Source organism: Gopherus evgoodei, unplaced genomic scaffold (genome assembly GCF_007399415.2).
Source record: "Gopherus evgoodei ecotype Sinaloan lineage unplaced genomic scaffold, rGopEvg1_v1.p scaffold_141_arrow_ctg1, whole genome shotgun sequence".
In the NCBI taxonomy this organism is placed as follows: Eukaryota; Metazoa; Chordata; order Testudines; family Testudinidae; genus Gopherus; species Gopherus evgoodei.
The window spans coordinates 46,853-65,718 of record NW_022059804.1 but is presented as its reverse complement, the minus strand read 5'-3'; the positions used below and the strand labels follow the sequence as shown (position 1 = coordinate 65,718).

The window sequence follows — 18,866 nt, the reverse complement described above, 5'->3', positions numbered from 1 at the left end:
AAGGGGTACTAAATGGAGTCTAATTTGGGAAATTCTATTAATCTGGGTGACATTTTACACTTTTAAAATGTTGCATATATTCCAAGCTTGCCTTGAACTCATTGCAAAGTGAAAGCTCACTTAGATGTACCTCCTATGTTCATGAAACTAATTTGGGTTTTGCAAGGTTCTCTCTTTGGGAGTGGAAAAGATTAAATAATTTTTAAGTGTAACTCTGGTATTATTGTTGAAAACAAGTTCTAACAATAGGATACTATGGTTCTGGAAACATATATGTTTAATTGGGCCAAAAGATTCAACTTTGGCCTCCAATGGTTACCGAAGATGTAGAATGAAGATGTCAAGAATTAATAAAGTGACTTTTTGTTAAAATGATGTTGTAATCTCTTTTTAGAAGACAATACTTCCCCTTTCCCAACATGTTTAAAAATCCAGTCTGTGGTCACAATCATTCCCAACAGATTCCTTGCTATAAAAATCACAAAACAACTGAGAACATCTGACCATAAGACTGGCCATACTAGGTCAGACCAATGGTCCATCTAGCCTAGTATCCTGTCTTCTGAGAGTGGCCAGTGCCGGAAACTTCAGAGGGTATGAACAGAACAGGGCAATTATCAAGTGATCCATTCCCTATCATCCAGTCCCAGCTTCTGGCAGTCAGAGGTTTAGGAACATCCAGAGCATGGGGTTGCATCCTTGACCATCTTGTCTAATAGCCACTTATCGATCTATCCTACATGAACTTGTTTAATTCTACTTGAACTCAGTTATAATTTTGGCCTTCACAACATTTTGGCAACAAGTTCCACAGTTTGACTGTGTTGCGTGAAGGAGCAGAAGCAACACTGTGTATATAAAAAAAGGTTTCCTACAAAACAGTGCCTGCAGCAAAGAAAAATGGGAAATACTTTCACATAACTCATTTGTAAAAAGATTTTAAGAGGCTGTACATTCATTCTACTTCCAGTATTAGCTGTGGATAACAGTACTTAAGGTGTTAAAAAACTAAGTAATATCCATTTATTTCACAGGTTAGGTATGAGAAAGAGTTATTTATATACAACTCCTAATATATATGGGTAGTGCACTAAAATAATATTACAGCAGCCAGGCCATCATCACATAATTACAAAAATGCAGGGAGGGAAACAGAAGGGGAGGGGGGATGGGAAAGGAGACTGCCGCTCCTCCCCGCTAGACTGGAAGCTGAGGTGCAGTGGCGGGTGGAGGGGTGGGGCGCCAACAAAGGAGGACATAGAAACCAAGGGGACACAAACTCCAGGCACAAGAAGAAGGAACTGACTCCTCCGCTGCAACTGGGAGGAAAGAAACTAAACTAACATGAGGGGTGCAAAGCAGGGAGGGAGACAAATAAAAAGGGGGAGGAAATCACAAGCACTAGAGAAAAGGGCGCAGGCAAACAGGGCCAAATGGGAGGGGGTGAACAGCAGGGGACAGGAAAAAAGGGGAGGGGGTGGGGTACACATAGGAGTTGTGGGAGGAAAGTGCACTACTGGAGAGTTGCACAGTACAGAGCTGTCCAAGCACCAGGAAGGAAAATTCTACAGGTACAGAGGTGAAGGCAGGGGAAACCCTACCCAACAGGGTGAACAGCCCTTCAGGGCCCTGAGATCTGAGGGAAGAGACCTTGCCGAGGGGAAAGACTGGAACTGGGTGCCAGGTTTGTGGCCACGACGCCTGGAGAGGCTACCAGAGACTACGAGGCTTCCCTCCCCCTCCTCTTCCCCCTCCCCCATCAGGGAAGCTGGGAGGAACCCTGCTCAGGCAAGGTATGGACAGCAAGCCAGGGAGTGGGGAAATTCTGAGGTAGAGGGAATACCCTGGCCCACCGCTACATGGAAGCGTGGAACCCACCGAGGTGGAGAAGGAGCTCTGTCACACAGACAAAAACCATCATGCTTCTGTCTGAAAAACCAAAATGCTTCATTCCTGAAATGCTACCAGTGTGCCTCAGGGAAGTGTAACACATATGCCTAGTCATTAGGTAACTCGACTCACTGCTGTGCTGGTGCCTCCTCCTGCTCACTCTGGGGATTAGTTCTCAAGGCCGACACCCCTATCCGCAGCTTGCATGCGTCATTCGGACTCTAGGTCTGCAGCTCCACTTGCTCCAGTGCTTGCAGCATCCTTTCTTGACTTAGCCCTCCAGCTAGGTCACTCAATGTTCCCTCTTCAGAAGTTCAGTCCTAGGCAGTCTCAGGGCGGCTCTAGACATTTTGCCTCCCCAAGCACTGCAGGCAGGCTGCCTTTGGCGGCTTGGCCTGCAGGAGTCCCGAGTCCCGCAAATTCGGTGGCAGCCTGCGGGGAGGTCCACCAAAGCCGTGGGAACAGCGGACCCTCCACAGGCATGCCACGGAAGGCAACCTGCCTGCTTGCCCTTGTGGTGACCAGCAGAGCGCCCCCCGCGGCTTTGCTGCCCCAAGCACACGCTTGGCATGCTGGTGCTCGGAGCCGCCCCTGGGCAGTCTGCACCAGTACTAACTCCCCTCCACTGGCTGGTAGGGGAACACACGCCCGCCCTCTTGTCCAGGTTCCAGTCCAGAGACCCTCATCTGAGCAATTCTGAGTTTCCTCTTTCTGTCCTCACTGCTCCTCCCCTGGACTGATTTCTGTGACACCTGGTTCCACTTCTCTCTTTTGGGTGTACCAACTTCACGAACCCTCCTCCTTCTTCCCAGGAGTGACAGCTGCCTGCCTTTCTGCAGCCTTTCCCAGCTGCCTCCAAGCACTCCTCCCTTTTCCCATGGAGAGACTGGCCTTTCTCAGCAGCCCAGTCTCTAGCCTGCTACCTAGTTTTATAGGCCCTGCATGTTCCTGCACAAGTGAGCCTCTTTCCAACTAGCTGCCTCCAGCCTAAAGCAGCCTAATTAGCTGACTGATTCACCTGGCCCAGCCCAGCTCTTGCAGGCCTACTGTGGGGAACTCACCCCACCACATGCCTAATGCTCTATTGTCCTCTGTGACCTGAATCCCTAGTAGGACTACATCTTCCCATGATGCACAGCTCCCCTCACCAAGGGCTTCGTCTACATGGGAAGTTATGGCACAGAAAGCCAGGATATGAATCTAGAGCACACCTGCTTGCCGCCCAATTGAGTCCATGTGGACATTGCTACAGTGCACTGCAGTGAAAGTCCTGGAACACGGCTTGGTTTACTACTACCTGAAAGCGTATTAAGTCAAACTGCACTCCAGAACTTTCAATGTGCAGTAACAGTATCCACACAGCCCATAACTGAGCAGCAAGCTGGTGCTTTGCAGATTCACATCTGGATTATTGGGCAGTAATCTGCACGTAGACAAGTCCCAAAAGGTGGACATTGTGGTGCAATCACAAAAACTGTAGTCTAACTGGTGAGCCCCACCTACAGCAGAGAATTGGAGATCAGGCCTCGGAACTCCAGCTTCATTAGGCTCTATGACAGAGTGTCAAAACAGAAATAGCAAAGAATCCTGTGGCACCTTATAGACTAACAGACGTTTTGGAGCATGAGCTTTCGTGGGTGAATACTCACTTCCTCAGATGCATGTAATGGAAATATCCAGGGGCAGGTATATATATGTGTGCTAGCAAGCAAGCTAGAGATAACGAGATAGAGAAATATTCGGTTTTAGCCAAAATATTTTGGCTTTCAATTTTTTGCCAATAATTCTAAATGTCTGTGGAAAATGTTGATGAAAACAACTTTTTGGTGAAAATTTTCTGTGGGGAAATAATTTTTTTTCCAACCAGTTCTAGTGCTAGCAACAAAAATTGTTTTGGTAATTATGTTGCCCATGGCTCCACTGCAGCTCAACAGCATAATAGCGGCAAGATGAATCACCTTTAAACTTGTAAAAAGATGAAACTAGAATATTTATACCAGAAGCCAGTTAAAAAGTTCACTGCCCATTGTACATAGCTATGTATGAGGAGATCAGCCTGTGGTGGTCACATTGTGTGTCACAATGACCAAGTACTTACTGGGATAGCAGGAGCTGTGCTATAAAGAATTTTATTCCTTCAGCGGTTTAAAGAAACAGTTGATAAGAAGAGTGGATAAACAGACAAAAAAAGAGATTATTTTGAAGGACTAATAATAATAGTAAAAATGCACACTTACTTTAGCTATTTTCACAAAATGGCTCAATATTTCTGCCCGTATTTTTAAGGTCTGTGCTGTTAAAATTTCTTGTACCAACCAGAAACTGACCTATAAAGAAAAATATACATCTGAATTACAATCTTTGTATCTCAAATGCATGTTATGATTCCTGGGTGACACCACTACAGGTAGATTTACATCAGGATTAGACAGTCATGTGTTGATGGCCCATTAAGGACACTCAGCTCTCACATGGGCCACTGAAGAGACTAAACACACTCAATGCGCCACTGACTCATTGCGGCATGTAAGCACATGTGATGAGGACGTGACCTAAGATTCCATCTTTTGCCATAAATTTTCCATGCACTTGCTGAACATATAAAAGGGAGACTGCTCTGTCATATCATTTTCTTTGTCTTCATTTCTGTTTCTCATCTCTGGATTGTAATTTCTAAGGAAGCTTTGAAGAAGAATCTGAATGACCCCCAACCTGCTTGGGTAAAAACAAGCTACCAGATTTAACAATCACTGCTATGATCCTGACCTGAAAACTCTAAAAATCAATTATAATGTATACGATTCCTTAACTATTTAATAACTCTTCTTTTCTTTTATATCATTAAACCTTTAGTTATTAGTTACTAAGGATTGGCTACAACTTTGACTTTTGGGTAAGATCTGAGTTATCCAATGACTTGGGGAAGTGGCTGATCCTTTGGGATTGGAATAACTTTACAAATGATTATCTGGTTTTCAGTAACCTCTCGATAATAAAGAGCAGGTGTCTGGGTGGCAAGAAGGGCTGGATTGCCTCAGGGAGACTGTGTTTAGCTTCTTGTTAACCAGTGTGGTAAATACAGAAGCCTATTTGTTACCAGTTTGGTGAATCTAAAGTTAGAATAATCACCAGTTGGGGTGTGCCTGCCCTATCTTTATCAGTCTGTCCCGAGTTTGGCATTCTTAGCCGTGTCCCATAATAGGCAATAGTCACACTATGCTCTTCTGAACATTTTATTTATTTTAACCTTTAGATGTTCACAGGACTTTTAGGCTGCCTAAGGTAGACTAGGGAAAGCAGATATCAACCAATCAGGAAGAGTTGGCCATTCTGTATCTGACTATGGAAAGGAAGCAGTGACTCATTGCTTTTGGATGTGGATGGATTTTTAGCTCCACATTCCTACTTTCACAAGGGATGGATTAGTAAAAGCACTGGATTAACAGAGTTACTGTCTTTGGTACAGATATAAAAGGTGGCTGTTTGCAAGTTCAGAAAGGGAACTGTGTTAAAAAAATGCACAGCTTATCTTGAAAACTATTGCCTTCTGCTCTTTTTTTTCAGAACAAAACTGGTGAGAAAACGTTAAATGCAAAACTTATTAACCACTCTGTTTCACTGTTAATATTTTTTATGCCTTAAAGTAACTGCAATCTATTTACATCTAGGGTTTCTTATTTGAATATTACTGCTTGACAGTAAAGGCTTGTCTTCACGCAACAGTTAGCTGAAGTTAGTACACTGAGCTGCTCCACTCAAGTTAGCCTAGCTCCAATGAGAGCAGGGTGAGAGCAACAAGATTAGGAATAACCACCTACATAAAATGATTTGTTTAGTAGCATACACTGATTGGATATGCAGTCGATGAGTTGTAATTCGAGCTGCTGCATCCCTACAGCAACACTCCAACAATTAAATCACCACCCCCTCTGGCCTTACAGACTGAAAAAACCAAGTGATCTAGCCACTAGGTTGCCCAGCCACATAAGACCCTATCACAGATTATAATCAAGTCATCCCTTAAACCTCTTTGTTAAATTAAACAGATTAAGCTTCTTGTGTTTATCACTATGTAGAGAGTGAACAATGCTCCCACTCCTACACGGTTTAGCTTACTGGTGCAGAACGGTGGGAATATGAGGAAACTGCTGCTGCCTGTGCTCACCTATTCTGGATAAACAGAGATAATCAACCTCTATGACTGTCAGCCTAGCAGCTTTCCACAAAAATTAAATTTATTAAAATTTAGGGGAAAGATGAAAGATTACCCATGTAAATTTAAAAGCCATAGATACTTGTGAAGTGTAGCTATTAGAACGGTCTAGTGGGAGAATGTTTTCATTTTGGGAAGAGCCCTTGCCTCACAGCTGAGAAGAGGCAGAAAGCAGACTCCTATACCCAAAATGGAGCCAATTTTTGACTGAATCACAGAATTTAGCTAGCATCAAGACTTGCGTATTTTCTTTATACACCCAAGGGATTTCCTCTGCGACATTTGAAACCTACACTAAAACATGTGGTTGACTATCCCCTCATCCAGATGCCTGTGCACAATGACAAACTGCACAACTGCTCCTGAGTGCCCTCTAAGCACAGTTTCAGGGTTATTGTTACTCGGAATGCCCCTAAAATTAGCATATACATGATTTGTTAGGTAGGATTTTTCCTTTTTAAATTACAAGAGTGTTATAAGGATAAGCTACGCTTTGTATTGCAACATGAGTGGAAAAAATTTTAACTCGTTTATTTTTATTATTAGATACAAGGTGAATACATGTACTGTCTACATACAGACTCAAACAAATCAGTGTTTGCAAACTGACTGTGTTTTTGTGTTTAGTGAGGGTTACATCAGAACCCCAGAAAATCTCAGGCTCTAGAAGAAACCTTGTTTGAGAGCAGGTTGTTGAACTGGATTATAATCAAATACTCTTTATCAGAAAGAAAAAAAATATTCCCTTGACATTTAGCATTTGTTTTCACATCTATTATTAAATAAATAAAATCCCCCATCAGAAAAGAGCAAACAAAATAAACAAACAAGCCCAAATCCAACACCACCAATCCATTATTATTCTTCATGTCCATTGAGTATCATGTAATAATACTCATCTTAAAATGACCCTATTTTATATCCATTCTTTGCAGCATTTAAATGTAGCTCTAATCTGAAAAATTACAAATCAGTTAAAATCAACACATTTGCTACACCCATATTGATCTCCTTTTGAGTCAACAACTCTCAAGAAAAAAAAATCTAATTCTTTTATGATTACTAATCCATCAAAGCACTGTTTTAATAGGATTCAGATGTGGTACATCCATGTATATCAGTGAAGTAACAAATTCGATCCTGGTTAAATTCAGGTGGGCAGTGTTAATTCTGTAAATCTAATTAGATTATTTACCTGATTAAACCTCCTTGTAAAGGCAACAATATTAGCAGCAAGGATGTGTTTTTCTTTCTTATTCCATCCACAGCTGGCTAGTTCCTAGAAAATACACCAAAATACTGTTTCACTATTTACATCTTTTTAAAAGAGAGATAAACAGTCTTTGTTTTATTTTTAATGTTGAAATATTGTCTTTGAGTTCCAATGTAGGGAACCAAAACTTAACTGAAATACCATTAGAGGGAAGCATAGAAATGGACACATAAGAGTAATATCTACCGTAGGCATTTCTAAAACATCAATCACTGCAGTTATAAATCAAGTATCAGGAGGTAGCCGTGTTAGTCTGTATCCACAAAATCAACGAGGAGTCTAGCGGCACCTTAAAGACTAACAGATTTATTTGGGCATAAGCTTTATGTCTCTTTATGTGCCAGTATATTTATGCTTGTATCTATAATTTTCACTCCATGCATCTGAAGAAGTGTTTTTTTACCCACAAAAGCTTATGGTCAATAAATCTGTTAGCTTTTAAGATGCCACTGGACTCCTCATTGTTTTTGCAGTTATAAAGGCCCTAATTCCATGACAACTTCTCTATAAAACTTTGCTCTCTCCTCTATACTGGTGTATTTGCTGTGATACACTTTTCCAGGAGTGGGAAAAACAGACACATACAAACAAATGGACCTCATCACTGAAGTATCTAAGGTCTCAGTTCTACACTGAGCACTTCGCCCTCACAGACTCTAATTCAAATGAGGCTCACAATGCTCCAGGCCTGGAAGAGTTCAATGCAGGATAGGTGACTAAGAGCTTTACTCACATCTTACTATCTTATTCCATGCAAAAGCTTTAGTATTAAGGCAATGTTAAGATTGAAGAAAAAAAAAATCAAACACTTAAGTGTCTGAAACCAGAATTAAGTTAGTGTAGACTCAAGGTGTAAAGCTCAGCAACTCTGCAGCCTGTGCTTATAACTTACCTAACCCTTCTCAATATTATAGCTTGTCAATTAATACAATTTATAATAAAACTAATTACAAATACTACATATAATAAATAACAGTACATTTGTTCTCTAGATTTGGCATGATTTTTAAATCTCATGAGATCTAGAAAACAAGCCAAATTTGAATAAAACAGTTCAGCAAAATTAGTTATGAACATTTAAGAGATGGAGTTGGATCACAGTTGAAATGGTCTCAATTCATAGATCATACCAGTTTGAAACAACTCCTCATTTAAAATTGCCTTGTGATTGATAATCCTGAGTTTGAACCATCAGAAGTTAGCCATTCTTGACCAAAGCCTTGCAAGTAGCCAGAAAATATATTAAAGACTAAAACTTAAAATTTTACATCAATTGAACAGTTGGCTAATAACTATTTAACTACTTAGTTTTAAATTCATCTCCATTAAATAGAATTTACAATACTACTTTCTAAGTACCAGTCATTACCATTCACTATCATTAGGCTAGGACATTTTCTGGAGAGATATCCCAAAAAATGCTACCCTTCTGATTCTATGTGTAGCATGTGCTAAAATACTCTCATACTTTTATGTTGGACCTTTATCATTAAGCACTTAATTACACAGAGAGAGTACTAAGGAACTTCAGCTGCCTCTGGGATGAAAGGCCATAGCCAAAAAGTGCACAAGATGGAGGAAGGAAGGAATTTTCTTTTTTAACAATAACTTGGGCAAACCTTACTCCTACAAAATGCATCATGGGCTTTTCAACATAAATACATCCACAGCCAAGAGTGATCCTATTTTTGAGGTTCCACACACTGAATTGCATGGAGCTCAGTTATCTTGACAATGAAGGTCTGATCTGCCTACATGGAACCTAATGATTCACACACTAAATATTTTAAACATAATGTTTAGTAAATTATACTACAATTGGAAAAGTGCAGAAAAGGGCAACAAACATTATTAGGGGGATGAGGCAGCTTCCATATTTGGAGAGATTGAAAAGTATATGAAACTGTTCAAGAAAAGACACAACTGAGTGGTGCTATGAAAATCATGAATAGTATGGAGAAAGTGTTACTTATCCCTTCACAAAACACACGAACTAGGGGTCATCTGCTGAAATTAATAGGCAGCAGGTTTAAAACACAAACAAACAAAGGGAAGTACTTCTTCACACAATGTACAGTCAAACTGTGTAACTTGTGGTCATAGGATGTTGTGAAGGCCAAAAGTATAACTGGGTTCAAAAAGAACTAGATAAGTTCATGGAGGATAAGTCGACCAATGGCTATTAGCCAAGATTGGGCTGGGGGGGAGACAACACCATGCTCTGGGTATCCCCTAAACCTCCAACTGCCTGAAGCTGGGACTGGATGACACGGGATGGATCATATGATAATTGCACTGTTGTGCTCATTCCCTCTGAAGCACGTGGCACCAGCCACACTCAGAGGCAGGATACTGGCCTTGATGGACCTTTGATCTGAATCTGTATGGTCATTCTTATCTCTTAAATATTTCTAACCTTTCACTCAGCTCATACACACAAGCAGTACTCAACAGTTGTCAGGGGGCTGTGTTGTTGGTAGTAGAACTAGGATTTCAGCTGTGATGTTTTTTCTTTCTGCTCCTCCAAACAGCACAGGGCACCTAATAATATTTATACAGCTAAGATAAGGGAAGAGAACACCTAGAGAACCACTTACAAGATAACGATGGACAAGATAAGTCAGGAAAACAGGTAAAGAATTGGTGAACATGGACAGTGTGTGGACAGAGCATGCTGTACAGAGATTGGTTCCTACAAAGTAACCAAGCCAACCCTAAAATGTGTTATACACTGTACAGTAAATGCAATCAGATGTGTAACTGTATATAACGGGAGATGGTTTCTGTGTAACTTGGATATACAATGTACCCTGAAGCCACACCCTGCATTTAAGACTGATCAACTCAGTGTAGCATTGCTGTATGCCAGCAAAAGACACCTGAGTGATAAAGAGTTAATGTGGGCCTAAGGCGCCAATTAGGGTACCAGACTGCACATGGAGGGAGAACCAGGCTTAAATGAACAAGAGGCTCAGCTGTGTTCAAGCAGGATGGATTACAAAGCCAGGAAGTTTGCAGCAGAAGGAGGCTGCAGGAGAGAGTTTGCAGTCAACTCCAGGGAGCAGAGGGGAGGTGAAAACCCAGGAGGAAGAGAAAGCCTCACGTTTCTAGCCCTAGAAAAGGGTAAATCCCAGAGAAGTTGTGGGGAAAGGAAGCCTGAAAACACTAAGCAATAAGCAGCCCAGGGAAACAGCAGTAAGTGGTAGGACTGTACTGACCTCGGCTGCTTGTTATAGGGTCCCTGGGCTGGAACCCAGTTCAGAGTGCAGGCCTGGTTCCCCAACCAGCCACTGGAAATTGGTACAAGAGCATTGGAGACACCAACCAGACAGCTTAGCGAGGTTGTTCCCTAAGTCTGGGAGTGGCCCCCAAGAAAGCACTGTCTCCTGCACGGATGAGCTTTACCCCTTGCAGTACACAATTCTACTGTGTCAAAGTGAAAATGTCAAATGTGGTCTTTGTGCCAGAGCTTCAGCTAAGCTTTTATTTGGGGGAGGGATAGCTCAGTGGTTTGAGCCTTGGCCCTCTAAATCCAGGGCTGTGAGTTCAATGCTTGAGGGGACCACTTAGCAATCTGGGGCAAAATCAGTATTTGGTCCTGCTAGTGAAGGCAAGGGGCTGGACTCAATGACCTTTCAGGGTCCCTTCCAGTTCTATGAGATAATATATATGGAGATATACCTTTTTTATTTTATATTTAAGTATCCCAGGCCCTGACCACTAAATGCCTTGAAGACAAGAATAGCAAAGTTGAATATGATATAATATTGTATGGGAAGTGTGACAGGGTGTACCTGGCCTTTACGGTTCTCTACAGGAGGGCCCACATTCCTACTACATCTTGCCTCAGGAAAGGAGCAGCAAAAGTGAGTCCTCCAGGCCTGCTTAGAGAGGCCTCACAGAAGCAGCCAATGAGAGCCCAGGAGGTTCAGATAAAAGGAGCTGCAGACTCAAGCAGTTCAGTTCCTGGCTGGGACCAGAGGGGCAAATAAGGGTACTCCTTTCTGCCTGAGAACTACAACCCTGTGGTAAGGAGTGAAGATAAAGAGGCAAAGCGGGAAGAGCTCCAGGAAAGCAGAAGCAATGAATCAAAGAGAAGGTACATGGCTGCTATTTATAGGGTTCCTGAGTTGAAATCCAGAGTAAGGCCAATAGTAAAATTGTGTAAGAAGGGGAGAAGGCTCATTCTGAAGCTCGAGCAAAGGGCTGAATTTAAAAGGCCCAGAGCTGGGGCTGAAGACCCTAGTGAGGGCAGGCAAGCAGTCTTTTTTGGACTCTTTGCTACCCCGAAAGCAGTTAATTTTGAATGTGTGATGAGGCCAGAGGGTCAAGCCACTGAAGACCTGCCAAGCTAAGTTGACAACCTACAGAAGACTCCAGGAGTGGGGAAAAGGACTGCAGTATCACACCTAGACATTAAGTGGTGCTCAAGAGGTATCACCTCATTACAGAAAGCCAATGTCAGAAGCAGAGGACAAGTTTGATGCATTTGCCGTAACTTGTATCACTGGCGAGGCATACTATTGTATTTTGTATTTGTTATGATTTCCTGAGGGCTGATAATATATCTAGGAAAGAATGAAGGTCATTCACATAGGATTGGACTAATTTGGAAAGCAGTGACTGAGAAAAGGAATTAGAGGTCACAGTGGATAAAAAACTCAACTTGAACTCCTAGTGCAATGTGCCAGCTAACTGAACAAATGATCCTTATTTGTATAAAAAGGGAACTATCAAGTAGGAGTAGGGAGGTTTTATTACTGTATAACTGTACATTTTACGGTATATAGCTTAGATCTCATCCTCATTTAGTTTTTATTCCCAAATTGGAAGAGGAAAAACAAGCTTTCCTTGCTTTTTCAACTCCCAGTTGGTTTCTTAACTTTGAATGAACAAGTCATTGAGCTGAACTAGTTGAATAAACTGAAATGAAGGAAACATTCTCTCTACCGGCAAAAGGCTGTCAAAGGCTGGCTTACTCTCTAAACAAATTCTGGTTCCAGTGCTTAGCCAGTGACTTCCATCAGTTCAATGGTTTAACTTTCTTTAAAACTTTGGCAACAAAAATGTACCGCTTATTTTTTTTAATTTAAATGAATTTGTTAGAGAAAGTTTAGGCCTGTAATGTAGCTTGTCACAATTTAAAGTTACATTTTAAATAAAAATGCATTTAATTTAAATTAAAATCTGATTTAAATAAAAAATAAATTGTTTTTATTGACTCTGTTTCTGCAATATCTTTGTTACTCCACTGACTAGAACAAACCAAAACATGGTTTTGCAAAATCTCATTGGCCACTTCTGTGACTTTGGCAAGTGACACCCCCCCCCCTTACTTTTTTCCCCAAGAAAACTATTTTTTCTTGCTTTGTTCACTTAAGAGCAGTACACAAACTCATCTACAAAAAAAGAAAAAATAATCCACACCTGACTACTGGAATAATTATGAAGTCATATACCATCAGAACCTAGGCAAGAGCTAATAATGGAAAAGAACAAAAATCCATCCCAATTTCACTGCGGTTTCTACCTACATCATTTTTGCTGTAGTACACAAAACACCTAAAATGGATTTTATGTGCATGGTTGAGAGGGGGTTTGCTTGGATGTGGCTCTGGCACTGCACTGGAGTTTTAATATATTGCCTAAGCAGTTGCATAGAACTGCGGATTGGCCACATTATACTCTGGTGAGCAGCTGAAACACTTCGGACCTTAACCTCCAGCTCCCCAAACTGGCTGTCCACAAAGGGTAGTGTACTAGCCATCCTCTTGGTTTCCCTTCTACACCTCAAGGAGCTCTAAGTATCACAATAGTGCTTTAAGTTAAATACAGAGGACAGTTCAGACTATTTACTAATTTTTTTTGAATGAGCTGTACAATCATTTAACAGTGGCAAAGAGTTCTGTGGCACCTTATAGACTAACAAACATATTGGAGCATGAGCTTTCGTGGGTGAATACCCACTTCATCAAATGCATGTAGTGTCCCACGAAAGCTCATGCTGCAATATGTTTTTAATCTATAAGGTGTCACAGAAACAGATTCAGACTAACACGGCTACCCCTCTGATACTAAACATTTAACAGTTATGCATTGAAAGACATTAGACTATAATTACATGTTCAGATTTGCAAAGAAAAAATGTGTATTTTCAAGAGGTTGTTTTATGCAGTTCCAAATACCTTAGATAGCTTGACTCTCCAGTTACAGGCTCAAGTTACCACATATCTACACAGCCTTTATATTCAAATGTAACAATAGGGGAAAATATATAATGAGTTATCCAGAACTCTAGCTGTCAATCACTCCTGTTTTTACAGCCACATAATGTCAAACAAAATGTTGTGCAAGTTTCCAAATGTGAGTTATGCACTTCAGAGGCATGCAGGCCAAAAAGGAGAGAAAAATCAGCCACAGACGTATTTGCCTACAAGCATTTTATACACATTGACAAACTGAACTGTCTACAGAAATGCAGGCCCACGTATTGCTGCGTGAGAACCAGGAAAAGCAATTTTAGGGCTTGTCTATTCTACCCACTGGATCGGTGGGCAGCAATCAATCGAGTAGGGGTCGATTTATCGCGTCTAGTCTCGATGCGATAAATCGACCACCAAGCGCTCTCCTGTTGACTCCAGTACTCCACCAGAACAAGAAGCGCAAGCAGTCGACGGGAGAGCATCAGCTGTCGACTCACTGCAGTGAAGACACCATGGTGAGTAGATGCAAGTATGTCGATTTCAGCTACGTTATTCACATAGCTGAAGTTGCGTAACTTAGATGGAGCCCCCCACCGCCAGCGCAGACCAGGCCTTAGTCTCCAGCTGCACTTCACATCACAAGCTTCCAGCATGCAAGCCTTCTGCTGATAACAGTGCCAATTCACACCTGTCAAGACACAAGGTTCTCCCTGTGATGAGCAGATGTCTGGTTTAAGATCCTGGAAACTATATGCTCATGTGGAAAAATCTTAGAAGCTCTTTTACTGGAGATAGCAGAACTCACATTTACCAGAGTAAGAAAAATTTTTATCAGACTCTTAATATTAATTAGTAAGCTTATTACTTCAAAAGCAGTGAAGAAACAGCTAGTGAGTAACAAAGGAAAACCCTGTGTATGGAAAATGAAATTAATTTGAACTATATAGAAAAGTAGATTTTAAGCATAAGAAATTTAGCATTTCCTTGCTAGCTGAATTTTCTGTATAATTCTAAACAACATTCAATTTCTATATAGAAGTATGAAGGATGATATTAGAAAGATGTACTTCCTCATTAGGTATAAAAACAACAAGGAGTCCGGTGGCATCTTAAAGACTAACAGATTTATTTGGGCATAAGCTTTCGTGGGTAAAAAAACTGGACATCAGGAATGGTAACATACAAAAGCCAGTAGGTGAACACTTCAATCTCCCTGGACATTCTATAACAGATTTAAAAGTAACTATTCTTGAACCAAAAAAACTTAAGAAATAGACTTCAAAGAGAAACAGCAGAACTAAAATTCATTGCAAATTTAACACCATTAATTTGAGCTTGAATAGGGACTGGCAGTGGCTGATTCATTACAAAAGCAGCTTTGCCTCTCCTGCAATTAACACCTCCTCATCTATTATTAGGAGTGGACTATATCCACCCTGATCAAATTTGTCCTGTCAACACTGGTTCTCCACTTGTGAGGTAAATCCCTTCTCTGCATGTGTCAGTATATAATGTCTGCATCTGTAATTTTCACTCCATGCGTCTGAAGAAGTGAGGTTTTTTACCCACGAAAGCTTATACCCAAATAAATCTGTTAGTCTTTAAGGTGCCATCGGACTCATTGTTTTTGTGGATACCGACTATCATGGCTACGCCCTGATACTTGACACTCATTAGATATAGATTCAAAAAGATCAGGCAGATGGGGGCTGCAGGAAGCAGCACAGGCTGAGGGATGTGCTGGCAGCCGCTTCCTGCAGCCCCTATTGTCCTGGAACAGCGAACTGCAGGAAGTAGGAGCTGCGAGCGGCCAAACCTGCGGACACTGCAGGTAAACAAACCATCCCGGCCCACCAGTGGATTTCCCTGACAGGCTACCAAAGGTTGTTGATCCCTGTTCTAGAGAGGAGAGAACTAGAATAGCTGGAGGTCCTGCAGGTCATGATTTGAAGTGTATTGGAAGAGCTGTGTAGAACCAAAATAAAATTCTCATTGAGAGGCCATCTATCATCTATTTTAACAGCTTATGTAATACAATGATCAGTCTCTCTGAGCATGTTTATAAATACAATATTGGGAAAAAAAACTCCCCAAATTACCCCAACAAGCAAAACTGTAGTCTCCCTGTACAACTAGCCTCCTTAGAAAGAGCCTCACATTATGCCACATTATAAACTGCAGTATCTGAAGAACTTCTGCTATTGCACATTAATACTGACACACAGCATCTTTGTTTTTCCAACTGTGAGTCTCTTAAGCAGATACTGCAAATTATATCAAAACTGTAGGATGGTTTGGTGATGTGCATGAGACTGTGCTAAGACTACTCATTTGTTCATCAATATAGAATTTGTATCAAAGACTTCAGAGTTGGAATACTAAAGCATGTGAAAAAATAGCGTGGTCTACCAGCAGTAAACAAAATGGACAATGACATGTTATTGAAACGTTATTATGTAAGTGGCTGAATTAACATTTGAAAAATGGGCTATCACGCACACACAATAATGTGGCCCGCTCCTCCTCAGGAACATAAACTGAAGGGGAGAACACAAAAGCTAAACTAACTTAAAGCCTGATACAGTTCTCATCCTCCAAGGTTAAGAAGTTTAAATCTATTGTGAAGGGAACCAGAAGAGAACACTTTTTGGTTCACTTCTTGAGTAAAATAAAACTAGATGACTAGCTTTATATCTGCTTGATTAATTATATAGTGACTTGGATTGGAGCCATTGTAACAGTGAGCTTCATTTTTGGTTTTTAAATCATTTTCAGGACAGAAATACATGGAAAAGTTGTACAATATTACACTCCCTAGCACAATAAATATCTGTTAATTCTGATAAGCAAGCAGCCTTGAAAATTCCCAATTGACCACTACAGGCCTGAGGCAACTCATGTTTTTAGTACTGCTAGTAACGGCAATAAGTTATATTTTCATGTAAGATCTTAAATTTCCTTAGCTAGTGGAGGCTGCAAACAGAAGTAACTATATCCTTTGCTAGGGTCAAAAATGCCACCACATTATTAGTTTAATTTCAGTGGTCAAGCAGCCAAAAGAACAACAATGGTCAAAGGAGACATTCACCTTTCAGGCAAAAGGCAAAGCATGTAGTGGCAAAAAGAAGGAGAAAGAATAAGGAATAAGACACACGGATGATTAAAAATGTTGTATCATAAAAAAAGCAACTAAAATTGTCAATTTGCAGACCAGTAAGTGGAAAATTTGCTTTTTAAAATAATGTTATACTCTATTTTAAAAGAAAGTCCTTTGATTTCTGGAACCAAAGACATACAGTAATTTTTTTTACAGTACACTTATCTCTGCCATCTGGAATGCTTGTAATAGAGCTGGTTGGAAACGTTTCCATCGAAAAATGCTGATTCTGCAAAATCAAAATGTCCCACAGGAACTTGTCTGGTTTCCTGTCATCTTGCCTGCTCTCCCTCAGCAGTTCACCTGGCAGGTTGCCAAATAGACAGGGCTCCTGGGGGTTGCTCAACAATCTGCCTGGTAGGCTGGTATGTAGCTGGACTCTCAGGCTCCCAGCAGCTCAGCAGACTGCTTGGCACAGAGCCAGGGTTCTGTGGGCTTCCAGGCTCTTGGGGAATCTGGGAGCCCAGGGAGCATATTTAATTTCAGAAACACCAAACTGTTCCTGCTGCAGTATTTCCAAAAATAAATATTGTGTAATTTCCTTCTGCAAAAAATGTTAAGGTTTGGGGTTTTATTCCGATTCAGGATGAAAAATATTTCCAACCATTAAATGATAAAATTAGTTGCTTGTTATAAGCATAAGGCAACAGGGCAGCCATAATGTGATGTCTGCAAACTTCCATTTTCCTGGCACCCTGCCAAACCATATACTCATCACCTATATGGCTTCCTAGAAGTTCTATGTTTTTACTATTTTGCTTTCTAAAATAGGACAGAATCTAACAATTTTTTAAAAAGTAATGTTAAATTGCATTTCCATTTTCTACTGTCTGTCACAGTCATACATTCAAAAAACTCAAGGTCTGTGTTTGTGAATTAGGTCCTAGCTGAGACATAAGCAACAAAACAGCATTTCAATAATTCTTCTCAATCAAGGATATATCCAAATACTACTTCTTAAATACAGTGTATTAGCCAATTTAACAGGCTAAGCAAATATTCCACAATGTGTTTCAGAATAATCACTATGAAACTGAAATGGGAAAGAAATCTGTCATTTACAGACTTAAGGGTGTGTATGTATAGGATGAAGGAGTGAGTACAATCTTCTTGAATTCAGATAAATTCAAACAGCTTAAAAAGCTTAGGTGGATCAATTCACTATGAACATTTAAAAACAAACAAAACACAAAAAAAACAGGCCCAATAGTTTACAGATACTACAACGCTGTATAAGCAGCACAATTTGCAAGCTCTGCAACCCAAAACAAAGCCCAGTACTCTTTCCCTGTATTGTACCCAAGAATACTTTACATGAAAGTAATTGATCTAAAAAGGTTTACTGACTCATCAACAAAAAAAAATCTCTTTTTAAATTTTATTTCCTTTATTTTCCTGCAATTCTCCCATAAAAATGGTTATTTATCTTACAGGAACTGTGGTTCTTTGAGATGTTGTCATCAGTATGTATCCACTAAACATGTGCTTGCACCTCATGGTGATAACAGAGTTTACTGAATACCAGTGTCTTTTGGGACCACACATGCCCCTTGACCCTGTATAAGCACATAAATGGTGGAGCATCTATAGTCCCTTCTCAGTTCCCTCATAATTCAAAACCTGCAAGGTCCTGAGCACTCAAAGCGGGCACAGATTGTGGGATTCACACTAACCACAATATCTCAAAGAACCAGTTACTATAGATAAGAATCCCACTCCCACCCCCAACCCTCACCTACTGGAGCTGTGGTTGTGGTCCAGGGGGCTAGTAACTCCCTCCTTAAGATAGACAGCCCTCCCTCCTTGGAACAGGAGTGGTAATTTAGGCCAGTTATCCTTCAGATGGCCCCTTTTCCACAATTAGTCCTCAATCTTGGAAAAATCAGCAAGCTGGCCTTTGCCTGCTGCTGGTGTCTCCCTGCTGTGAAGAAGGAAGCATCATAGATGTTGGTTCCCTTCCCAACACTCATCCCATTCACCTGTGACAGAGAGGAGAGATGCCCTGCCCACTCTGCAAGGTTCCTGGTCCCAGGCCCTGAAAGAGATAACAACAGGTTGTCTTCACAAACACTACTTAGTCCCAGGACTGCTTCCTTTCAATAGCTCTTATTTCTTAAGTCCTTTGGACAT

General features: G+C 40.9%; 1 protein-coding gene across 1 annotated transcript in view; it reads right to left on the bottom strand.

Annotated features, from left to right (window-relative positions):
• LOC115639871 (ras-specific guanine nucleotide-releasing factor RalGPS1-like) overlaps positions 1-18,866 on the bottom strand; it is a 77,738-nt gene that overhangs the window by 15,930 nt on the left and 42,942 nt on the right. The window contains exon 7 of the mRNA XM_030542809.1: positions 7,299-7,382. Coding sequence (XP_030398669.1) covers positions 7,299-7,382 — 84 coding nt within the window. The remainder of the gene's footprint in view (positions 1-7,298; positions 7,383-18,866) is intronic.